The sequence below is a fragment of the Glandiceps talaboti genome, chromosome 22, assembly GCF_964340395.1.
Source record: "Glandiceps talaboti chromosome 22, keGlaTala1.1, whole genome shotgun sequence".
In the NCBI taxonomy this organism is placed as follows: Eukaryota; Metazoa; Hemichordata; class Enteropneusta; family Spengelidae; genus Glandiceps; species Glandiceps talaboti.
Genome location: NC_135570.1, coordinates 3,273,898 through 3,299,570, shown reverse-complemented (window position 1 = coordinate 3,299,570; position 25,673 = coordinate 3,273,898). Strand labels below are relative to the sequence as shown.

The following is a 25,673-nucleotide window of genomic DNA, read 5'->3' as shown; positions in this document are numbered from 1 at the left end:
TGTCTGCTAGGTTTAAAAGAGAAAATTTATGAAAAGTGAAATACATCAAATATATACCTATATTTAAGACTATTAGATGAATAGTGCCACACTAAATTGTTTGAAGAAAAAACTAGTTCCCAGTATTTCCTATATGATGGAATCTTTGGTGAATATATTTAAAAGGCAAAATTCCAAAAAACAACATATACTTGTAAATGAATTACACTTTGAATAACTCTTGTAAAATGATCAGCAGACCAACTGAGTCTTTGTTTTCTGTTCAATATTGTATTAGTACATTATACTAGTAGTGTTACAGTTGAATGTCATTTTAGTTGTATTTGCAAATATTGTGATGCACATGTTATCTAAAGAGAGTTTTATACTGTATTGTTCCAGTTCAGTTTCCTAAATGTGTGCTAAAAGAAATCAAATTGGTCTAAATAACACTGAAAAAAACTCTTAATAAAATGCATTGCCATGTATCCCGTTCTTGTTTGATGTAAATTAGTTCAATACAATGAAAGAAAATAAATGTATGACTCAAAAATGCCAGCCACATTTCATCTAACAGAATAGGAATCAAGTGATATATATTAGTGGTAATGATAATTAAGATGGCCCTATTATGATAGTAATTGTATAATTATCTTAATGAACCTGGTAATACATTTACCTTGTAAGAGCCTGATTATTGGACTGGTTTTGACATTAGATTACAAAGGTGAATGCAGGATTTTAAACAAAGTCTCAGAATGTGTTTATTTAAATTTTTGATTTCCAAGTGGTAGCTCTCCTTCTAGATCTTGTGTATATAAACATGGCATTGTCATCATCATCAGACCCAATTTCTCCTTCAACTTCATCAGAGTTGGAACTAGCTGTATCATCATTTTCACTGTCACTGTCGTCAGATGACAAATCACTCTCACTTTCTTTAGATTAATAATAGTGGCATCTTACAGCCTCAACTTTGTCTATTTTGTGCATTCCTGCCACAGCTGGGATTTCATAGTTGGAAAGGTATATCAAGTTCTTTCACTTTCAATTTGGAAATGTCATCGTTTCTTTCATTCTTTTTCTTTCCCTCATAGAGGCAAGTGTTCTGAGTCTGTTGTTCTAAATGAAGGATTGCTCCCTTTAATATCTTTTTCTTGACACACAGTTTCTTGCTCAATTCATCAAGTTTCTCAACATTTTTACTTGACACTAACCCTTTACTATACAGGTGTTTTAGTTGTGCATGGGGTTGGAAGTCATCTGGTGGTCTTTCACTACCATCATCTCTTGTTAATGGTGTTGAGAATACATCCATATAGTGTCAAAGTTTATTTATTTATCTTTATATTTACAAGTAATAGTATATTCATGCAAAGTTGAAAAGTATGTGCAAAAAACTTATTTTACTTTTTCTCTGTTAACTCAGCTTGTGAGATATTGTCTTCTGTTTCACAGACGTTGCCAATATGCTAATTTTAGGAAATATTTAGAATGTGTTATTAAAAGTTTGTGTTGAAAATTATAGTCATATCTATAGGATGAAAAAATACCTTGCACAGAAGTTTTTGATACTTGTCAAGTATGTTTTAGTGCAGGTGCATCTTTTACATTTTGATGGCAGGCTGAGATGAACCTTTTCCAACTCTTTTTTTTTTTAACTTCCAAGAGCTGCAAATGTAAAATGTTGTCTGTCATATTTGTCTGTCATTTAATACTAGTAAGAATTTACATGAAAAAGTTGCATATCATTGTGATAACCACAAACCAAAACACAGTCATGTCACAAAGAATATTTTCAGTACAGTGTAAAGGTAATTTCACACATTAAATGAACCAAATTTCAGTAGATAGTAGTGTACATGAAAGACACTGGTATTTTCAGACAAAAAACAATCTGTACCACTCAATTCGCCCATTTCAATTTATCATTACATTAACAGTTTATTAAAAGAAAATTAAAATTTGACTGTTTTTGTTTTTCATTTTACTATCTTGTGAGCAACTGTTGTTTGTAGCCGCCGCCGCTGTTGTTGTTGTTGTTGTTGTTGTTGTTGTTGTTATTGTTGTTGTTGTTGAAAAGGAAGACCAACATTTTTAAAGCTTATTTTCCCATGTTTGAAAAGTCATGATGTTAATTTATTTTCAGGTACCCCCCCCCACAACCCATAACATTTTTTCTGGTACCCCCCCCCCCCCCACACTATCCATATATCCCCCCCCCCCCCCCTAACAAGTTTTTGTGAAAACAGCCTAAAGTCCTTAGCTTTTTTCTTGTTATACTCACAGACAAGTAAGTATGACATGTAAATGTCTGTGTTATACAGTATGCTGTATTTATCAATAAGCTAGAGGGTCTGAGATTACTGGTCAAAGGTCATATATGCCTGCTTCTTATGTCTGATGGGTCGGTCAGCTTACTAGCTAACAAAGGTGAACAGTAAGCGAATTTGTTTGTGAATATCAGCTGGACTCGTACTCCTGGGGCTCGACTATAAGTGCGTAACATGTTGTTCTACGGTTTATTCATCTACTTGGTGTTAGCACTCACAGAACCAGTGTTTACAGCAAAGATTTTAATGATACCTAGTAATGGATACAGTCACTGCACCGATATGGCGATCGTCGCTGAAGCACTTATAAAACACGGACACTATGTTAATATGCTCATATCGTCGGCTCATCCATGTACTTTTCATTCAGACCGGAAGTTTGATGTCACCACGATCAAAGTAGAGATGGAAATGGAATACTTCGAAGAAACACAACTGACTATCATAACCGAAGGCATGGTGAATCCTTTCAACTTTACAGCCATGTCATACGGTATGAGGCTGATCGTAGATTTATGCGAACAGACTATACAATACGGTGGTGATACGTTCTCTACGCTCCGACGGCAGAAGTATGACCTTGCAATAATCGACGAAGCCTCGTTTTGCGGAGTGCTTGAAACCAAAGTGTTAAACCTTCCCTTTATAACTATAAGTACTATGAACGTTGTTGTTGACTTGTTCAGTCATTCACCAATGCCACCGTCTTACGTCCAGTCAACGTTTATGTACCCTGTCCCTGACCGAATGACATTCTTTCAAAGAGTGATGAACACTATAATGTCTGCTGTGGGTCCATTGATGTTGAAAGAAATGCTATTTGGTGGCTTTCAAACCCTCAATGTGCGCTACAACATTGCACCTGATACAACCTTCAACGATATGTATGTAGACACTGAAATAATATTGAGTAATAGGGATAACACCTTCGAATTTGCTCGCCCGACAATGCCACATGTCATTCCATATGGCTCGATTACAACCAAACCAGCTTCTCCACTTCCTTCGGTAAGAACACACATCTGAACATCATTTCAACCCATAACACCAAAGTAAAGCGTTTTCTGTATATACCACAACTGTTTATAGCATCCATATCAAATGTAAAAGTATACTGTTTCATTTACTAATTGACCACATTAGAAAGGCCACATGCTAGGCTTGTAAATGAACCAATTGAAACAGTATATTTTTGCACTTGATATGAAGACTATAAACGAGTGTAGCACATAGAGAAAGTGCTTTTCTTCTAAATCAGTGTTACTCATTGTATCAGTCCGACTCTAAACCAAAGCTTTAACGGCTTTGTGCAAGGCTTGGTCAGGTCAATACTAACAATGACTCCGAATCTTTAGTTTGCTGAAATTCAATGCTACATACAGGTTACTTGTATACAATGTACTTCAGTTGATAAATTATATATAACCAAAGTATTTTTTATATGAACAACTTTGAAAAGTAACACCAATCATACCAGTTAGGGGGCCGGACATTTTTATCCAAACAGGGGGTGGGTGTGGGGGTCATTTTGGAAAACATCACTTGAACTGGGGTCAAATTGAAAAATAAGAAATAAGTGTCATTTTGGTGCTGTAATTTGTCAGAATTGTTTACGCATGGAGGGGGATATCCCCTCCTGAACAACAGTGATTTGTCAAAATTCTCTAAGCTGAGAGGGGATATGTACCCCTCCCATACTCACCCCTATCCACATTTTCCACATATGCATGTGCCATGTCCACTATTTCTCAAATGAGATATTCAAACATTTAGTATTGGGGTATACATGTGTTTATGAATGGCTAGTTATGTATTAGGTTAGGGTTAGGGTTAACTTCCATTTTCTTTAAATTCACCACTGGGTATATATTGACAACCGTTGTCCGTTGTTTTTTATGGGGGGGGGGGTCACTTTGGCTTTATTCATCGGAGCCAGAGGGATCAGTTTCAGAAAACCCATGTTCAACACCAAACCCCCCCCCCCCCCCCCTTGTCGGTTAAAAACCTGGCCCCATATAACATACAAACTGTTTTTGTGCCTTTAATGTATGTTACAAGTCCACGATGCAAGCATAGACCCTGAGATCCGAGAGTAGACCACTGCTATAACAATAGAGGTGGAAAAGAGTTTCAATTTCAATTGGATATTCTTGGCAATCCAGTGAAATTAATGTGATGTGAAATAATGAAATGATTCTCCAGAACCCAAAGTTTATGAAAATAACTTTATTTCCTAGAGTGGCATTCATCTTTAAAATGATATTTATTTTTGGTTGCAGCTGTCAATTTATCTACTTCAGTGTGTGTTATTTATTAAGGGTTATTTGTTTGTTTGTTTGTTTGTTTGCTTTTTGGATGGTTAAAGCTGTGTAGCACTGTGATAACATTAGTATCCATTTGATTACTTTTCACAGGATCTAGAAAATTTCATGCAGTCTGCTGAGAACGGTGTTGCTGTGGTGTGTTTTGGTACTTGGGTTACACAACTTCGAGGTGGAGTTCTGGGCAAGTTTCCAGAGATCATTGCCAGTGCACTTTCACGTCTGCCACTCAAGGTCATATGGAAGTTCAAAGGTTACAGACCATCCAATGTGGGTGAGAACACCCTATTAATGGACTGGATTCCACAGAATGACCTGTTAGGTACGGGTAGACTTATGCCATATCATCCATTTAATATCTACATGAATGATGTATCACTCAGAATTAATTTCACAATTGATGTGGGTATTATCATTATTATTGTCCTCACACTACATGTATCTACACTTGTTTTATGGATGGATGAGTGGATTGGTTGGTTGGTGGGTGGGTGAAGGGATGGATGGATGGATGGACAGAAGAACTGGCAGCCGGATTGAGGAATGGGGAGGGATGGCCAAATGGATGGATGGATAGCACCATTGGATTAATTGTCACTATTTAAATTACTCCCCAAAGTATCCTTTCATTCACATACAAATGAACAATAATCTTCTGTTGAATAACTTTTCCAAACATTCTTGTTCATATGCAGGGGAAGTAAGTTTTAATGTAATTTGATTTAATGTAAATTCTCATTTAAAGCTGTTTAAATAGGGAACTTGCAATCCAGACTGAGCATGCTCAGACGCAAAGGACTGTGGGATTATCTGTTGTTATTGTAATACTTAATCTGGAGCTACTGATAAAATTAACCTCCCACACTTGTCAGGGTAACTATGAATTGACTATTTGTGGTTATAAACAATGTATCAACATTGTTTATAATACTTATTGATCAGTATTTATTATCACATTTCCCATGATGCAACATTCAATATGGTGGGTTTGCAAGTTCCCTATTGCTGTAATTCAATTGTGTCTCAGACCACTATAGGGAAATAGTGGTCTGACTCTGACATTGTGTGAACTACTATCATTTGGCCATGGTTCACCAAGGTTCATCTGGTTGGGCACGACAAGACAAGATAATAAGACAAGCCAAGACAATATTGAAAACAATTACCTATTGTGGAGGGTAACAAGGTATTATTCTTTACATTTCAGGCCATCCCAAAACACGTGTTTTCATCACTCACGGTGGAATAATGAGCGTGTATGAATCGATCTATCATGGCATTCCTATGGTCAATGTTCCTATATTTGGTGATCAACTTGGCAATGCTGTGCGAATCGAGACTAAAGGAATGGGCCCTGTGATAAACTTCATTGATCTCACAGTAGACAACTTATATGATGCAGTGATGGAAGTCCTTGATAACCCAAAGTAAGTCTTTATTTAGTTCAAACGTATTGATAATAAGCCTATCCATACTCTAAAATCTGATCCGGATCCAGTTCAATTTATCTGTCCATACTTGGTTAATTCATATCTAATTCGAATTAACTGATCTGAATCAAATCCTACTCTGTATAGTGGTTTCAATCTGGATCAAAGTCATTTGAATCTGATCGTGATCATTTAGGCCTGAAGTGGACATTCATATACTCAAGTGAATTAGTTTGATGATAAGTAATCCAAATCAAAGCTGGTACATGTGTGGACAGGTATGTAATTTGAATCGAATCCATCTTTCAATTTTTTAGTGTAGACAGAAGGTGGATTCGATGCGGATTAAAGTGATCTGGATCAGTTTCACCTTATTTTCCCTTTACCTGCCAAAATTAAAACCAATAGGAATGACCTTGTAAATGCACAATATACGTTTGGCAAAATAAAAACAAATTGTGTTTCTGGTAACCTTACCGACCCTAGTTTAAGCCGCCTACCTTAATTTTTTTTTGAACATTTAAAACAAAATGATAAGAAATTCATGCCTTCTTGACCTTCAAATTCACATCTGTTTTCTTTCCCCAACATATTTACATATTTCATCAAACTATCACAGAAGGGGTATTCTGACCGACATTTCATTTGGTTTGCGTCAAAGCAACATTTGTCAAAAATAAAATCAATTCAAAAGATAAAATAAAATAAAATAAAACCCAGACCGACCTACTCTATTTTCTGAGATATGTTATCAGAAACACACAATTATTTTTTTTTAACCTTAGAGAAAACTTTATTGTAGTTGGCACTCATTATTTCATTTATTCTACCATGCTCACATACACTTTAGCGTATTTGTGAATTCAAAATGAGGGTGCAACCACACTGATGAATCTTTTATATCTTCAAACTGTAGTGAAAATGAAACCATTTGAAAATATGTGTCCACAATATTTTTTTTTTTAGTTTTGTGGAACATTTTATGATATTGATATTCAGCCATACAATGGCAGTGCTGAGGATTCTTATTAACAAATCTACATGTCTTCTTACCATACTTAGGTACAAGGACACCATGATGCGCTATTCTGAAATCTACCAAGATAAACCAATGAACGCTACAGAGACAATTTCATACTGGGTAGATTACGTTCTTAAACATGGAGGGAAACATCTACACAGTCAAGCAGAGAATCTATCGACCATAGAATATTATCTCCTTGACGTCATAGGAGTTCTCTTACTCGTCACTTTTCTCATCATGAGTCTTATTTTGTGGATATGTCGCTGTATGTGTAGATGTTGTATGAGAATGAAGACAGAGAAACTTAAAACAAATTAGTGTATAATAGCAGTTTTTAGTTAGAGAGATATTTGTAGATTATTTTGTCTTCATAAGCTAATAGTTCTATAAACTCAAGATTAATTATTAAATATTTTGATATGTAAATTTTAAACGTGACATAGAAGTATATATCAATGATTAAGTACTGTGAAAGAAATTAATGAATTTTGAAGTCGTAGCTGTGAAGGGACCTTTTCTTGTATTATATGGTTAAGGTTGCCTAACTAGACTAGATGGTCTGAGGAGGGCTCAAATTTAAGAGTAGTCCCGTGTCCACAGACTACCAATTCTTGTCATGGGGCTACCATAATTTGCAGATGATAGCTCGCACAGGCTACCACTGATTATGTGATGATTTAAAGGATGGAAGATTTATGGACATGGAAATATTTCAACAAAACACATATTTCCAATAGAGGAACTCTGTTTTCAGTTCAGGAATATAGGACTATTGGTCACCATCCTTGGGCTACTAATTTCAGAAATTGGTAGCCCACAAGGACTATCAAAGAAGAAAGTTATTTTCAAACCCTGTGTGTGCGTGCGTGCATGTGCGTGTATGTGTGTGAATGACCTCAGCTGTCTAGTATCGATGAGTGGAAGTATGAAATACATAGTCTTTACAATCATTGTTGCCAGCATATTAACTAATAAAATGTGAAACATTTTTCTGTTTGAACAAAATGGTCATCAAGATGACACTAAATCTCTGTAGGGCTTTTAAACAAATCTTTTTTCTGTCAAATATGTGACAATGAGATTGTCAACTACAACAGTTCTTCATTAGGCCTTGAAAAAAATGTTTTCAGACAAATATAACTATGCTACTAACCAAAGTGTTGAGTAAATATAACCCAGGTGGATATTTTATTTGTGATTCTTCTCAGTGCCAAGTTAAAAAGAATACCCCCCCCCCCCCCCCGTCATATCACAGGGGCTTTGAATTCACCATATTTGTTTTCAAATTTCTGTTTTTTTGTTAAATGTTTACTTTTTTTGCTTTTAAAAAGTATCTTTTTCCTACAAGGTGCCATGTAATAAAGTAATGATTTGAAAAGCTGGTGTTGTAGGTTTTTTTTTCTAATTCAACTTTAACTTCTTCTTTTGTCTGGTTTTAATAAACCAGTTTTACTATGACTACCTTATTAATTATTTATGATTTAGTTCTACTGAGCGCCCTCATCTGGTGACCCTTCCAAACTGTGACCCTTTCTCATCCCCACTCACCATGAGAAGTGAGTCTTCTCATGGTGATGAAGAGTCACACTTAGGAAGGGCAACATCAGTAACTTTCTTTCTTTCTCTCTCTGTTTGTTTGTTATATTCATTTTTCGTTCGTTAGTTAAGCCATCCTTCCCTCCCTCCCTCCACACATCCATCCATCCATTAAGCCAGCCTTCCCTCCCCTCCACACATCCATCCATTAAGCCATCCATCAATTAAGCTCTCCTTCCCTCCCTCCGCACATCCATTAAGCCATCCTTTCCTCCCTCCCGCCACACATCCATCCTACCCTCCCTCCACACATCCATCCATTAAGCCATCCTTCCCTCCCTCCACACATCCATCCATCCATTAAACCATCCTTCCCTCCCTCCCTCCCTCCCGCAATAATTTAAAAGTGCCTCCCATATTCACAATAGAAGATAAAATGAACAAACGTTTTTGAAATGGTCAGCCTTGATTACCCTTTATCATAATGGTTTGTTCCAGCTTCTAAGCTATCTTGTACTTCACGTGGAGTATGACCAGGGGTATTTCTTAAAACTACACGAAACACTCTAAGGAATCGGTTAAAGATGGGCATGGTTCTCTTGCTCTCAATACTATCTATATTTCTCAATAGTCGATCAGTATCAGCGTACACCGACAGCTATGTGAACTTCACATACGTGGAAACCGACACCACATATGGTCAAATACGAGGTATGCGAAACTTGCGATCCAATGGAGAATACTTAGACGTGTACTTAGGTGTTCCCTTCGCCTCACCACCATTAGGAAATGATCGGTTCGCCCCTCCGAAACATCTCGACCCCTGGGGTGAAGTCCTTGATACGTATGTGCGGAAACCAGCTTGTCCTCAGACGAATGACTGCTGTGATGAAGTGTGCACTGAACCCCCGGATGGATATGACGAAGACTGCTTGTATTTGAATATGTATGCCCCCTATGTAAGTATAGCTATCTATCGAATGTTTTTAAAAATGCACACAATGTATTACAAATGCTAGTATTTAAACAAAAAATAATTAGCAGACGCGTTTTCTTGACAGAGATTGTCGACGATAGGGTTCTTGTGTTGCGTGAAATTGCTGCTGCTGCTGCTGTTGTTGTTGTTGTTGTTGTTGTTGTTGTTGTTGTTGTTGGTGGTGGTGGTGGTGGTGGTGGTGGTGGTGGTGGTGATGGTGGTGGTGGTGGTGGTGGTGGTGATGATGATGACGATGACGACGACGACGACGATGATAATGATGACGATGATGATGATGTTGATGATGATGATGATGATGATGATGATGATGATGATGATGATACAGGTGGTAGAGCTGGCTACTGTTATTCTTATGAGTGACAATTGACTTAGAGATCGGTTTAGAGAACAGAGTGGGGAAAGGGCTACATAAAATAACTAACATTGTGGTGGTGGTGGTGGTGGTGGTGGTGGTGGTGAACCATATAAATCCAATATTCTGCCATTAGATGTATGTCTTAGGACATGTACATGTTAGAGAACTACACGTAAAGGTTTGTTTCCATGCATATTGAATTTTACATTTCACTTTTTATAATGTTTGATTTCTTGTATGTAGGATGAATCACGAGTTGAGCCTTTACCAGTCATGGTTTGGATTCACGGTGGATGTTTTGTGTCAGGAAATGGTTCTAAGTACGATGCCAGTATAATAACTCAGAATGACGTCATTGTGGTTACTGTCAACTACCGTTTAGGTGCTATAGGTAAGTTGTAACTTGCATATAGAATACAATCTGAGCTGTTAAATCTCGACAGACAATCTTTCTAATATGATAATGTTTGTCATAGCCTACGAATATATATTTGTCTACCCGACTGAACATTTCAAGACATTGTCCTGGCGAAAGACTACTGATTTTACTTATAGGATTGCAGTACTTGTAATAAATAAAGGATTTGGTACAAGTATCGATAACAAATTTACATACATATTGAGTACCTTGGTATTTTATTCACATGCAGGTTATCTAAGTACGGGTGATGCAGTTGCTGCAGGAAATTGGGGGCTTCTGGACAATGTCATGGCCTTGGAGTGGGTCAACGATAACATCGCTAATTTTGGAGGAGATCCAAACAAAGTTACCATATTTGGTCAGAGTGCTGGAGGTGTCCACACTTCCTTGCTTTTGTTTTCAACCATGTCTATAGGTGAGATGTTGTACCGATTGCATTTTAGTGACGTCAAAACCTTGATGTTTATCACTTGAGATGTTCTTGAGTAATTGGTAGTAATGTGGTAATTCTCTTGTTTAAACCACTCTAGGTATTTTTGCACAGATGGTTGTATATCAATTTTCTTAAAATGCATTGTGTGTGTAAAATATGTAATCTTGAACCGTGCTAGATAAACCAAACTATATATCCCCCGGGTGGGGTGGAGAGTTCCCAACAGAAACACGTCTTTTGTTTGTAGTAATTTATTTAACTTTTTTATCAAACGTGTCAAATGTGTGAGAATATTAACACATGGATTGACTGATATGTATTGTCAAATAAACATTACATGTCAAGAGGACGTCGACCTCTATGTTTTTGACATCTCTGGAATGGTGTTGTTTGCCTGCCTTCTTCTCTTCTCTTCTCTTCTCTTCTCTTCTCTTCTCTTCTCTTCTCTTCTCTTCTCTTCTCTTCTCTTCTCTTCTCTTCTCTTCTCTTCTCTTCTCTTCTCTTCTCTTCTCTTCTCTTCTCTTCTCTTCTCTTCTCTCTATATCGCCGTTTTCCTCAAATTCTAAAACATTACTGTACTGCCTTCTTTTGTCCTTTTTACAGTGATTACGTTCATATATCTATATATGTGTTTATCTTAAAGGCCTCGTCCACGGAGCCATCGTACAAAGTGGCACAGCTACCGCCCCGTGGGCAATATACCGACCGCCATACGACCCTCGTGACTCGGCAAACGAACTTGCAACTGCCCTGAACTGCCCGACCGAGGACTCACAAGAATTGGTTGATTGTTTGCGAACCAAACCATGGAATGACATTGTGTGTACTTCAGTTACGGTAAAAGTGAAACTGAACCTCTCTCTTTGTAAAAGATGTCATTTGTGGTTTTGGTTATCGAGAATGTTTATGCACTATAGTACAGGCTACTACGAAATCACGTAAAAAAGATTTTAAATGAATCCCTAAGAAAATGATACGGGGTGATTACAATGTTCGGAGGCTATTAAAATACATTTAAATATCTTTTTAATGAAATTTTGTAGTTTAAGGAAATGAAAATAGGCTTATCATGGATAAATAATTAATATTAGAACCTTTTCTTAATACAGCGAGTCTCAGCGTTTTATAAACATTGTTTCAAAAGATTTGAATCTCCTAACATTGTTCATTTCCCATAATGCCTTGCTCAATTGTACATTACGCTTCATCTAAACTAGGCTCCATTTTTTAAAACACTCTTTAAGAGAAGGTGGCGAGATACAGGGACCTGGATTAATTACCTTTCTGGGTCGTCCAAGCAGATACAAATGCAGCTAAGTTAAAAGCAACTTCGATTTTGTTCCCCTTTATATTTAAGCTACCCTCACGAGCTTGTTACACAGTTACATATTTAATTTCCTCTTCGTTTGTTTATTGTTTCTCAGTCTGCTGTAGTTTGATGTGTACTCTCCTTTACAGATCAATGACGACTGGTGTATGTGGACGCCAACAGTTGATGGATATTTCATAACAGACGATCCAACCATTCTGCTGGAAAAGGGAGAATTTTTGAAAGTGCCTGTAATCGATGGGTTTACGAAAGACGAACTTCCGTACAGTAAAGACTTTCACTACAACTAAAATAGATATAATATAACATTACATTGCGATCTTATATATACATAATATAACTATACTATTAACAGGCGGTATTGTAAGCAATTGAACTCATAATTTTCAGTCTCCAACATTTTAGGCGACAATGCTGATTTCAGTAGCCAGACGCCATTGTGTCAATGAACCAGATACCATTCTCTTTGCAGTATTCATATTTTAACAGTAATGCGCAAATATCTTTCTGTATACCTGTCCAAAATTCTCATTTTCGTTATTTGTCTGTCTGTCTGTCTGTCTGTCTGTCTGTCTGTCTGTCTGTCTGTCTGTCTGTCTGACTGACTGACTGACTGACTGACTGACTGACTGACTGACTGACTGACTGACTGACTGACTGTCTGTCTGTCTGTCTGTCTGTCTGTCTGTCTGTCTGTCTGTCTGTCTGTCTGTCCTTCTATTTGTCTGATTGTCAACCTAGCTGTAAGTTTGTATTTCCGTCCACACTCTGTCTCTTCACATCTCCATCAATGTATCTATCTATATAACTTTGTAGTCCCACCAACCATGACGAAGGAGATGTTTGATTCCGAGACTAGAAGCCGAGCAGATAAGCAATGGGGTTACACAGGCAATGCAGACGAATGTTACGATGCCATGGTGTATGAATATACAGAACCAACAGATCCCTTGAATGAGAACGAAATACGAGACCAATGGGTCCACGTAAGTTTAGTTTGTGTCTTATCTATTCTTACACACACACACACACACACACACACACACACACACACACACACACACACACACACACACACACACACTCACTTGCCATCTTAAAATGTAGCATGTGCAGTTTGTTGTTCGTTTCTGCGTCATTCTAAACAGAGCTAGCAGTGAACACTAAGACAAAACAGGTCGTATAGTACATTGTCTACTATCAGGTAAATAGTTCCTGACTAATGAAAATGTCACTATAAATTATATCCGTTCCCTTTCATTTGTATAGATGAAATCAGATCAACAGTGTGTTTCTCCTACTGATGAACACGTTCAAGGACACTCCCTTATCGAACCAAACACGTACAAGTATAATTTTGAGTATCGATCAGACCTCAGCACTCTTCCAGAATGGATGGGTAAGTAAACACATACATCCACGATACCAAGGGCAAAACAAATGTACTTGACGATATAAATATACACATATGAATTTGTACTTCATCTAAAAACAATAAAACTTATAACACCCAACTAAAGCAGTGGTCGCTTGTCACATTCATTTATAGCATCTATATCAAGTGTAAACGTGTATTAAGTCTTGTAACATTTGCAGTATTATCATCCTCAATACGTAATCAAAGTGTAAACAATGTAACCAGTACAAAGCGTGAGTTAGTAATGAAATGACTAGAAAGTAAGCATAAATGTCAATAGACGTCTATGCCTCATTTATAATTAGAGTTATATATATATATATATATATATATATATATATATATATATATATATATATATATATATAGATATATATATATATATATATATATATATATATATATATATATATATATATATATATATATATATATATATATATATATATATATATATATTTATATTTTTAATATTTTTATATATATATATATATTTTTCCCCACAGTTGTGGCCCATTCAACAGTAACAATCGACTTCAGCGTCCAGACGCCCACAATAATATGATATTTCTTTAGGAGAAGTTTCACATTAGGCTACAGCCTACACTTAATACTTAGCTAGCAGGGTTTTCCCTATAACCTTGATTTGAACAGAAACAATATCCCAATGATTGCTAGTGGGAGGGTGTTGGAGAGGTCTCCCCTTTCATGATGAGCAAACTTTTGAAAATAAGGACACGAGGTGGCCATTTAGAGGCGTAACTTTAAATTTAAACCATATGCATCACTAATTATGCTTGTTTAATTAGTGTTTATATATGTATGCATGTTTCTTTTTTTGTTTATTTCTTCAATGTGATTGCGTGTCATCACGAGCTGTAGACACTTATCTCCTTATTTTGGTTACTAGGTGTCATTCACAGTGCCGAACTGTCCTATGAGTTTGGGATGCCCTTCTTTGAATCTGAACGCACATGTCCTTGGGGATGTAACCCCGTTGATGACGAGTATAATGATGCCGACCGAGATATGAGTGATTTCATTATGACTCTCTTTACAAATTTCGCTAAATATGGGTGAGAATGTTATTCTAAGTTATCTGCAAGGCTTTATTTTAATTAAATCATTTTGTTGATTATTAATATTAAGTCAAGTAAAATGTGCTATTTATGATCTTGTAACGTTACGTATATTACAACTACAGACATACTCACATTTAGATCAGTCACAATTCGCAAAGTTAGACTGTTAACAGTCGTCTTGACCTTTTAGTAATTTATCTTTAACACTATTTTTGTTGATGAAATAGAATTAAAACATAGTGTGCGTTGTATTTCGATGAAGTCAAGACGTACAGACGTCGGATTATATATTCATGTGTTCGACTCAGTGAGTAGCAGGCAACAGGTATAGAATGTGCAATGTAAATTCTGATTACTATATTCCATGTTATATATAGGTTATGTATGTGCACACAATTAGTAATAAATAAAACAATATTTCAAGGTTTTCTTAGAGATGCCAAAGAAAGTATAATCCGCGTCTGAATACAGACTAGGTCAAAGTGTGCTCTAACTCATAACATCTTAACAACAAGAAAGATAAATGGTCAAATAAGATATTATATATTTTATCAGGATTAATTTCAGCATACAGCGTTTCAAAATTAGTTACATGTATATATATCGTATTTTTTCAACAGAGATCCAACACCGACACCTGTCAACGGTATTGATTGGACCGAGTACGATGGCGTCACCAAACCATACCTGTCGTTTGCCGACACGTCAGTTGTTGGCAACCATTACAGAGAACGACAGATGCTATTCTGGCAGGATTACTTTTTGAAAGTTGCTTATCGAAACAACTAGAAACGCAAATGCGTGCATGGTGAATGCCTTTGATGTTGAGAATTGTCAAAAATGATTAATAAAATGGTAATTCAATCAACACATCACGTAAATGGTCTCATTTTGCCCCCTTGGTATATAAAATATAGATATATCCAAAGCTTCTACGTTTAGAAACAACGAATGCCCTAAGCTTGTCATCAGTAGCGGCCATATTTGATTTCTGAAGTGGTTGAAACTTCAGAAGCAAAAACGAACGCTCGTATATTACCTTATGTGACCTCGAACTAAACAAATTATGATAAGTGTAGTTTAATCTTATCTAACAATGGATGTGGAAAGGAACCAGGTGTTGTCAATTCCTATAAAGAATGTTACCTATTAAAATAATGGTACATTCCAGTTCAAATGATAACGAATAGACGATGATTAAAAGGTTGTTAAATTGACCATCTATTCACTAGATTCTTTGATAGCAAGCACTCAAGTGTGATTTACTTGTGGTCAAGATGAGACTTTACAGTCCATTTCTTCTTTTAGCAATTTTTCTGTTCTTTAACGGAATTGCAGCATACTCAGACACCTATGTAGGCTTTACATACGTAGACACTGACACAACACATGGTCAGATTCGTGGTATGAGAAATGAGCGAGATAATGGAGAATTTTTAGACGTGTACTTGGGAGTTCCCTTCGCTGCACCACCAGTCGGAGATACTAGATTCGCACCACCGAAACATGTCGACCCCTGGGGTGGAGTCCTCGATACGTTTACACGTAAGCCGTCCTGTCCACAGAGCAACGACTGCTGCCCTCCTACTCCACCTGGGCCTTGTACTCCAGACGGTATAGACGAAGACTGTCTGTATTTGAATGTCTATGCTCCATATGTAAGTAATCATATATGTATTTTTATAGACAGCCATAGACGCACTTAGAAATGTAAGAAAACAATGCGGTCAGTAAGGATAGAAGATAGGAGTTTTGATGGCCAGTTAATGGTGACGGCAGTAGAGATGACGTGCTTCCAGAGGTTGCATGCTCCCAGGGAGTTGGTGGTGGTGGTGGTGATGATGATGATGGTGGTGGTGGTGGTGGTGGTGGTGGTGGTGGTGGTGGTGGTGGTGGTGGTGGTGGTGGTGGTGGTGGTGGTGGTGATGATGATGATGATGATGATGATGATGATGATGATGATGATGATGATGATGATGATGATGATGATGATGATGATGGTGGTGGTGGTGGTGGTGGTGGTGGTGGTGGTGGTGGTGGTGGTGGTGGTGGTGGTGATGGTGATGGAACAACATTTAAAGATGAATAATTTGTGTTGTTTTGTTCCATGGTTACATAGGATGAAGCACGTGTGGAATCTTTACCTGTAATGGTTTGGATTCACGGTGGTTGCTTCGTTGGTGGTTCTGGTGCTGGTACCGATGGTAGTATTATAAGTCAGAATGACGTCATTGTAGTAACCGTCAACTTCCGTCTTGGAGCGCTTGGTACGTTTTATTATCATTTCAATATTGTATTCAAAATTACATGGATTTAATTAATAACAGAACTTTTTTTTCAATATTACAATCTCTAGCATAATTGGTGAGCATTTTGTTGTTTTCAGTATTACAATCTCTGGCATAAATGATGAGCATTTTGTCGTTTCAAATATCTGATCAAAACATAGATCGGATCAGACAGACCAGACGTTTGTGTTTGTGTGAAACACAGCAATAAAGCGAATCGTCTTGTGAGGCCTTACACTTCGAATAAACTTCAGAAAACATTTGTCGCCAAAACGGTCTGTTCCGTCTACTTGGCTAGCTGACGTTATCCTTTTTTTTAATCTGTTTAGAGTAAATTATTGCGTACAATCCACAAAATGCTAAGCACATTTGACGGGAAGTTTTTGGGTCTCAAACACCATATTTCTGACTAAGAGTGTTCAGAAGCTAAGGATTTATGCAACAGTTTTAGAACAGAACATATCAAAATATTTATCGATCGGAAACATCACAGTAACTGCTGCATAAAACTTTCAATTGCTATACACTTTTGCCCAGCAAAGTTTTTTGTGGAAACGTCTCAAACATTGTCTAAAAAACCCACAAATGTTTAGCACTTATGACAATTGAATGTATATTGGATTGTACTGAATATTCAAGTTGAATTTCAACAAATATGCTTCTGTTCTTGTGCAGCTTCATTATCTATGTTGTTAAAATATGAAATGTGAAATTACTTATAAATTCATCTGGTCTATTTTATGTCTAAATTTAGGTTTTATGAGTACGGGAGATTCTGTAGCAGCTGGAAACTGGGGACTAATGGACAATATCATGGCTCTGGAGTGGGTCCGAGACAATATCGCTAATTTTGGAGGCGATCCCAATAGAGTAACTATCTTCGGACAAAGTTCTGGAGGTGTCCAGGTCTCTCTACTATTGTTTTCAACCATGGCTATAGGTATTTACTCTTAAAAGCTTATTTCGTTATATTTCTTTGGCCATAATTATGTTTCTGAATAATGTAATTAACTTTATGTTAAACGGCAAGATATCATTTACATATAAATGTGATATTTTCGTTATTTTTCTTTCTCAACGGACAATTTGTTTTCTAGAGCCGTCTGTAGTATCACATAACACCTCGTCTGAAACTATGGACGAGGCGTACTCCTTATTAGTTGCCCTAAAATACTGTGCAAATTGATATGACCTTTTAGGTTGACATGAAAAAGTTCATGAAATCTCATTCGTGCACGATGATCCGTTATTTTTTGGACTACTTTGGTCGTTTAGCCAAATATTATATTACAAAAAAGTGTATATGGCAGTTCTTGCCATTTTCTGTATTATGGGGTCATATATAAATGTGATGTTAAGAATGCAATACTTTAGTTTTTACAAAGAATACAGCACGTTTTCGTAAGCAGACACCGCCTGGCATATTATCAGAAAATACACTGTTAGCAATCCAATCGATCTGTGATTTTCGCCACTCCTACTTTGTAGGCAGGTTATGAGGAAGGACTTGAATTGTAGATTGACCGCAGCAGACGACAAATAACGTCTATCCTGACAAGACAGTGTTTGACAAGTGAAGTCATGCTGCCCTAGTTTTATAGGTCTATTAATTTTTTATACGATGAACGATGAATATGTGTAGCTATGGTAACCTCACGTTACTTCACTTGTATTTTTCTCACATGAGTGACTAGAATTTACCACATATAACAATGGTCACTTCAACCACATATGCAGTGAAATATTCACAAGGATTATTTTTACTAATTGGTTATTTTTTCAACATACCTGGTAGGAAAGGAGGTCGGAGTATGATTTAAACGATGTATTTTTCTATCGTCATGTGTGTATTCTGATAAACTGGTGAGAATATCAACAGGTGTATCGAAAAAGATAGTTCGATAAAACATGGATATTATCAACTGTATTTTTAAAAACCGGTTATCAACTGACCTATATCAAAGTATGGACAAGATACATGTAGTTGTTTGGCGTCTGTCTTGTTGAATTAGGATTCACATTATTTCATGATATAACACTTAATTATATTTGTTTACGACAACAATGTCACTAAAATGTACATGTGGGGAAGTTAGTCAGACTTTTGTCAAGTGAGAAGAAGTTCTGTCTCAGGTTAACTGGATTCTATTATACATGGGTTGCTACAAGATGCTTTGTTTTGATTATTAGACCTCGTTCATGGAGCAATCGTACAAAGTGGTACAGCGACTTCCCCATGGGGTATATACCGCCCGCCGTATGATCCCCGTGACCAAACCAACGAGTTGGCTACTGCTCTGGAATGTCCGACTGAAGACTCACAGGCATTGGTTGATTGTTTACGAACCAAAGACTGGAATGATATTGTTTGTACCTCAGTTACGGTAAGTGTGACGTCACATTATTGTATCTCTTGTATTTTGTGATTAATAAACACGTATACAAACCGTCTTCTAATATCACAGCACCTGTATATTGCCTTAAAGCGGAAAATCAATGCAGGAAATGCAGACTTTTCGTTAGACTGTAAGATACGTCGTGACGTTTCGCCCTCACCGGCCTCCTCTCAGGGGTTAGGGGTTGGCCGATGTGTGAGGGCGCCCCGTCAAGGCGTACCTTACAGACTAAATTTTCGTAAACAATTAAAGAGAAACGCCACTCCAGGAAATAAAAGATATTTGTAAAAATACATTTTGGCTTCTGGAGAGTCGTTTCATGGTATCACATATTTTTCGCTCGGTTATCAAGAAACATTGTAATGTTTATGAAAATACCTTTATTTCATGAAGTGACGTTCGTTCCTCTTCAAGTTCTTGACAGTCAAAACATAAGCCATATTACACGCATTGAAAACAACTGAGATGCAACTTGTTCCCCATTCTTTGTTCAGGTTAGGTCCTTGCCACGAAAACAGCTTGTGTCATGGCTGTCAGCAGACATGCATATGTTATAGCAAAACAGAAACGTTGACGATTGTTTTATTTGAAGGTACTACACATTTAGAATAGGGAACTTGCAAACCCGCCATGTTGAATGTTGCATCATGGGAAATGTGATAATAAGTACTTACCATTTAGTTCTGTAAACAATGTTGATACATTGTACCACAAATAATCAATTCATAGTTACCCTGACAATTGTGGAATGTTTATTTTATCAGTAGCTCCAGATTAGGTATTATGATAACCACAGATAATCCCATAGTCCTTTGCATCTGAGCATGCTCAGTCTGGATTGCAAGTCCCTATTGATGAATATATATTGTGCTATCAAGGTATATGACGTAAACCATGCAATGACTCCAGAACACATATGTCTCGCTGGGACTGCATGGAGGCATTTACACTATCATTTGGCAACCAGTTATTAGTTTGCATTATTAGGTCAAAAAATCTTCTCCCATGCTGATTATTATAAAAAATATATAAACGAGTACAATTTTTTATTATCAAACATCCACTAACTCTCCAATTTGGTTTAGGTCAGAGACTTGTCTTGGTGTTACTATCTCAAGAAACACGGTGTAGAGATCTTCTTCAGGTGGAAATAGTAGCACCAAGACAATTTTCATGGGCTAATGATTTGGTTCTTATTATCATGGCTGTGTTTTGATTGTTTACAGATCATTGATGACTGGTGTATGTGGACACCTAATGTTGATGGTTACGTCATCACTGAGGACCCAACTATTCTGTTGGAAAGGGGAGAGTTTTTGAACGTGCCCGTAATTGATGGATTTGTCAAAGATGAACTGCCATACAGTAAGATATTTTGATCACCAATTTTGATATACATCATCAAACTGAAACTTGTCTTACATTCATTGTCCTATTAATGGTCCAACATTGCCTCAAAGAAGTTTTTAGACATTGGACATGCATATGTATTAGAGAAACACTAAATATTCATTTATATAGTTGAAGGTAATAAGCATTTAGGATTCATGAATATTGTTCATCTAATCCATATGTATATATATGTGTGTGTGTGTGTGTGTGTGTGTGTGTGTGTGTGTGTGTGTGTGTGTGTGTGTGTGTGTGTGTGTGTGTGTGTGTGTGAGAGTTTGACAGTTTGGTGTTGTCTACAGGTCCCCAAATCGTTTATCACTAGAAAACGAAATGCATATAAATTTGACCACTGATGGCGTTGTTAACATTTAAAGTAGAACAGTTTTAAATAGTATTGGATTGACAATATTTTTTCCAAGGTGTCAACTGTGGCGGTACATATATATAGCATTTCACATAACTCGATGTACGTCATAAGTCATAACAATCATCCAAAAAACTAGATGTCCCAGTGCAAGTTACATCTCACCCTGTCTCTCTTACTATTTGTTTGCCGCTGTTTCTTTCTATGGCTCTACCTCTGGACTGACTCACTTTGAATATCTCGTCTGTCTGTCTGTCTGTCTGTCTGTCTGTCTGTCTGTCTGTCTAAGTTTGCCCGCCTCTGTCTGTCTGTCTGTCTGTCTGTCTGTCTGTCTGTCTGTCTGTCTGTCTGTCTGTCTGTCTGTCTGTCTCTGCCTGTCTGTTTGTCTTTCTCTCTGTGTGTGTCTGTCTGTCTCTGTCTGTGTGTCTGTCTGTCTGTCTGTCTCTGTATCTCTCTGTCTGTCTCTCTATCTCTGTCCCTGTCTCTGTCTGTCTGTCTGTCTGTCTGTCTGTCTGTCTGTCTGTCTATGTCTCTCGCTCTGTCTCTATCTCTCTCTCTCTCTCTCTCTCTCTCTCTCTCTCTCTCTCTCTCTCTCTCTCTCTCTCTCTCCCTTTCAGAATGGTCTCTAGTCTTATTTCAAACTAAATAACGTGTTTAATGAAATGTCTTGCAGTTTTCCCTAATATGGCTAAAGAAGATTTCGATTCCCAAGTCCGTAATAAAGCAGATAGCCAATGGGATTACACAGGCAATGCAGACGAATGTTTCGACGCCTTGGTGTATGAATATACAGAACCAACGGATCCCTTGAATGAGAACGAAATACGAGACCAATGGGTTCACGTGAGTTGTTTACGTGTTTTTCACTTTTATTTAACAACATACATTTAATTTATACATTTCATAAGAATAGGGCCACCGCGCATCATTCGACAACATTTGGAACACAATGAAAAATAAAATAGAAATTACAAAGATAATAGCGTCTTCTCTCTGAGTAAGCTTTGGATACGAAGATAGATAGGGTACTGTATACAATAATTTGGTATTAGTTCCTTTCGAAGAGTCTGCGTGAGTTGTTTACGTGTTATGGAATCAAACACATATATACATGTATGCATAACCACGTGATTAAAAAATATTAGTTTTTTATGTCTTATACAAATGTTTTCATATTAATATTATGGGTTACTTGTAACGTGCAATTTGTTGACACGAAAGAATGAATATACCAAGGAAACTGCGCAATGAACACTCCGAAGGTTGAAAATTTGTTTAATTATCAATTTTGAAATTATTTTATTACTGTAACTATTTTTATATTCCATTCTCGTCTATAACGATAAAGAGTTTCATTCCCCAGTTTGAATTACTCACTGACCGGAATGTAAACATTCTAGTCCAAGTGCTAAAGTAATATTTGCTAATGTGATGTATACCAGGAAATCTTATATTGTAATCTTAAAGCTGCCATACATGTATAAATGACAGTGTTTTGTTGGACGGTAAAATCTACCTGAGTTCCTCTGTCATTTTACTGGGTTCCCACCAAAAGTATAGTACAAATCATGCAAGTTTCACCAGATTTCCCATTACTGTTACCAACGTTTCTTAACCATAGCAAAAATCACAGTGAATATTATACACGTATTGCCTAGCCTTATTTGGGCACTAGTAGATGTCTATTACCCTGAGAGTTGTCATGTAGTAAATATTTCCCGAGGCTGAAAACCGAGAGAAATATTTGCTACATACCAGAACGAGGGGTAACTAGCGCCCAAATATAGCCAGGCAATTAGTCTTTATAATATATCACATTTCCAGACACATCTTTCCGTAGTCAAAGCAAACAGCCGATAAAACTTCCGTGCTAACTGAATATTACCCTAGGGAAATTAAAATGTTACAAGTGCCCATATATGCAAATTAATTCACTTTGCTCATAGTCCAAACCATGTGAAACGATCTAATTTTTATTTTATTTTCTAGATGCAAACAGATCAACATTATGTTCATCCAACGGACGAGCATGTCAAAGGTCACTTTCCAATTACACCCAATACATACAAATATAATTTTGAGTACCGCTCCACCTTGAACAGTGCTCCGATATGGATGGGTAAGTGAACGATTTAAGAATAGAGCAAAATGAAACAACTACGATTTGATTTAATAGTTTTACTGATACGAATATTTTCATTTGACTTCACACTCACATTTTGAAAGCTTGAAAAGTTGAGACTGGGCCTTTATACTCGATTTAAGTGACAGTGCACATCAGTATTTGACAGGTGTGTGTATGTATGTATGTATGTATGTATGTATGTATGTGTGTGTGTGTGTGTGTGTGTGTGTGTGTGTGTGTGTGCGTGTGCGTGTTTTTAAATTGGTTGAAAATACACTCTTCATTTTGTACATGTTCAGTCTTTATGATAAGTCATTCTTAGAATGAAACATAAGCTTATATACTGTTATGTTTCATTTCTTGCAAGGTGTTCCTCATAGTGCTGAATTATCGTACGAGTTTGGAATACCCCATAGGGATTCACCTCGTACATGTCCATGGGGATGTGATGACCCTGGTACGACTTGGACTAATGCCGATAGAGACATGAGTGAATTCATGATGGTCCTGTTTACGAATTTAGCCAAACATGGGTGAGCAAATCTACTTAATATTAATTGTTTGTTTAGCCTTAGTTATAGTTTACTATCGTTCAATATACACAGTAAGGCAATGTGTAATAAAATAGAGAAGGTCAAGATGCTCTATATAATATCCTCTTATGTGTTCATTTTTATGTGTCCTTAATCTAAGTTTAATCCAAAATATATCAACTTTGTTAAGGGCCTAGGGGAGAGGGGAGATGGGGTAGACTTGGATTGTCCCTAAAAAAGGAGAACCTACTCTCCTTCGGGAAGGCTGGACAGGTTGGTGAGACTGGAAGGGCAATAGTACAGTATGAAGCAATCATACACAATTACAATATTATAATCATAGATAAAATAGCCGTTACAAAAGTGAATGCAATCAATGATATTGTTTCTTAAAATGCAGATATCTTAAGTTTTGTTACTAATATTGACTGTGATATATTCAATTCGTGATAATCATTATAATCATTGAAAGCAACAAGCAGCACACGTAAATTTCAATTTAAAAACATTCTCTGTTGAACTTCTAACCATAAGGGTCGCTAAAACTACTTGTTTTCACATTTGTTTCACAGCGACCCAACGCCAACACCTGTCAACGGTATTGATTGGACAGAGTACGAAGACGTCACCAAACCATACCTGTCGTTTGCCGACACTTCAGCTGTTGGCAACCATTACAGAGAACGAGAGATGCTGTTCTGGCAGGATTACTTTTTAAAAGTCGCTTTCCGGAATTACCCCTAAAATTAAAAGAATAAGTGAAATAAAGATTTTCCGCTCAATTATAAAGTGAAATCTTATCCTAACGTACATAATTTTGAGTTTCTTTATTTTCTCAATCTTGAATATTTGGAACTTGTCTCATTCTAATAAAAATGTATATGAGATATAAAAATATTCAGTTGTCTATTAACACACGTCCGTCCGCCTGTCTGTCTGTCTGTCTGTCTGTCTGTCTGTCTGTCTGTCTGTCCCGATGTCTCTGTGTCTCTGTCTGTCTGTCTGTCTGTCTGTCTGTTTGTGTTTGTTTGTTTGTTTGTTTGTTTGTTTCTCTCTCTCTGGTGATCATTAATGTGTCAACGTATACGGTTTGCTACACGATGTTGCAGAAACTATCGATGGCCATTTTGTTTTCATATTGAAGGTTATTTAAGGCATAACACAATACCGTATTATTACTATACATAAGGTGGCAGGCATCACGTATATTTATTTATTAGAATCTAATCAGCCTAGTCATGTGATTTTTGCAATCGTTATCCCGTTGTGGCATGTTCTTGATTCAATTTAGTCACGTGATTTGATGATGATATTTTGTCTATACAGTAGTAATATTCAACATTTGAAAGGAAAAAATAAAATCGAAGATATACTGCAAGCTTGGATTAAGACAGTTTCATAAATCTTTATCATTTAAACAGTAGATTCGTCGTGTGAACGTTTTAATGTTGACACCACCGACGAAAACCTCGGGCTGATAAGGTAATTGCACGACCTTCGAATTATATCAGTAGTTCAGTGTATGTGTAACACTGGGACTGTCTTGTCAATGTTGATTTTGAAGCCCCTGGCGTTGATAGTATCTAAGAGTCAGGTGATATTTTCAACGGATTAACAAATCACATTGTCCGTTCTAGATTATTGTCTTATCAAACACTGATACCAAATCTTGCTGTGAAGCCGGAGGGCTGCATCACATCTCTTCGTATAGCCCCCTCCATAATTTATGAACTTGTTAGCTTTAAAGGTGTCACCTGGATCGGAACTGTATTTTTGTGTCAAAACTCAGATAATCTCGAAAGTAGGTTGGTCGCCCTTCCTGTTCTCTTACATGGTTCAATCAACCTTTTTTTGTAATAGTTTTTAGATGATGCATTTTTAGACACACAATCATGGTCAATTTAAAACAAACTATAA

General features: G+C 36.9%; 3 protein-coding genes across 3 annotated transcripts; all 3 read left to right on the top strand.

Moving 5' to 3' along the window:
- The first annotated feature begins 2,389 nt into the window (after window positions 1-2,389).
- On the top strand, window positions 2,390-8,433 carry LOC144452234 (UDP-glucuronosyltransferase 2C1-like). The gene is made up of 4 exons (XM_078143286.1): window positions 2,390-3,320; window positions 4,727-4,955; window positions 5,841-6,060; window positions 7,126-8,433. The coding sequence occupies exons 1-4, from the start codon at window positions 2,487-2,489 to the stop codon at window positions 7,403-7,405; spliced, it is 1,563 nt and encodes a 520-aa protein (XP_077999412.1). The 5' UTR covers window positions 2,390-2,486; the 3' UTR covers window positions 7,406-8,433.
- Window positions 8,434-9,207: 774 nt separating this feature from the next.
- On the top strand, window positions 9,208-15,447 carry LOC144452413 (neuroligin-4, X-linked-like). The gene is made up of 9 exons (XM_078143505.1): window positions 9,208-9,591; window positions 10,219-10,366; window positions 10,626-10,811; window positions 11,473-11,666; window positions 12,288-12,426; window positions 12,976-13,145; window positions 13,429-13,558; window positions 14,487-14,652; window positions 15,279-15,447. The coding sequence occupies exons 1-9, from the start codon at window positions 9,208-9,210 to the stop codon at window positions 15,445-15,447; spliced, it is 1,686 nt and encodes a 561-aa protein (XP_077999631.1).
- A 488-nt stretch (window positions 15,448-15,935) lies between these two features.
- Window positions 15,936-24,526, top strand: LOC144452412 (neuroligin-4, X-linked-like). The gene is made up of 10 exons (XM_078143504.1): window positions 15,936-16,233; window positions 16,270-16,320; window positions 16,785-16,925; window positions 17,701-17,886; window positions 19,137-19,330; window positions 20,569-20,707; window positions 21,772-21,941; window positions 23,088-23,217; window positions 23,591-23,756; window positions 24,329-24,526. Exons 1-10 carry the CDS (start codon window positions 15,936-15,938, stop codon window positions 24,498-24,500), a joined length of 1,647 nt encoding a protein of 548 aa, XP_077999630.1. The 3' UTR covers window positions 24,501-24,526.
- Window positions 24,527-25,673: the final 1,147 nt, after the last annotated feature.

Coding starts and splice junctions, on each gene's coding strand:
- LOC144452234 (XM_078143286.1), top strand. CDS start 2,487: ATGTTGTTCTACGGTTTATTCATCTACTTGGTGTTAGCACTCACAGAA. Junction 4,956..5,840: donor TCCACAGAATGACCTGTTAG/GTACGGGTAGAC, acceptor TTTACATTTCAG/GCCATCCCAAAACACGTGTT. Junction 6,061..7,125: donor GAAGTCCTTGATAACCCAAA/GTAAGTCTTTAT, acceptor TACCATACTTAG/GTACAAGGACACCATGATGC.
- LOC144452413 (XM_078143505.1), top strand. CDS start 9,208: ATGGGCATGGTTCTCTTGCTCTCAATACTATCTATATTTCTCAATAGT. Junction 10,812..11,472: donor GTTTTCAACCATGTCTATAG/GTGAGATGTTGT, acceptor TTTATCTTAAAG/GCCTCGTCCACGGAGCCATC. Junction 14,653..15,278: donor ACAAATTTCGCTAAATATGG/GTGAGAATGTTA, acceptor TTTTTTCAACAG/AGATCCAACACCGACACCTG.
- LOC144452412 (XM_078143504.1), top strand. CDS start 15,936: ATGAGACTTTACAGTCCATTTCTTCTTTTAGCAATTTTTCTGTTCTTT. Junction 21,942..23,087: donor TACGAGACCAATGGGTTCAC/GTGAGTTGTTTA, acceptor TTTATTTTCTAG/ATGCAAACAGATCAACATTA. Junction 23,218..23,590: donor CAGTGCTCCGATATGGATGG/GTAAGTGAACGA, acceptor ATTTCTTGCAAG/GTGTTCCTCATAGTGCTGAA.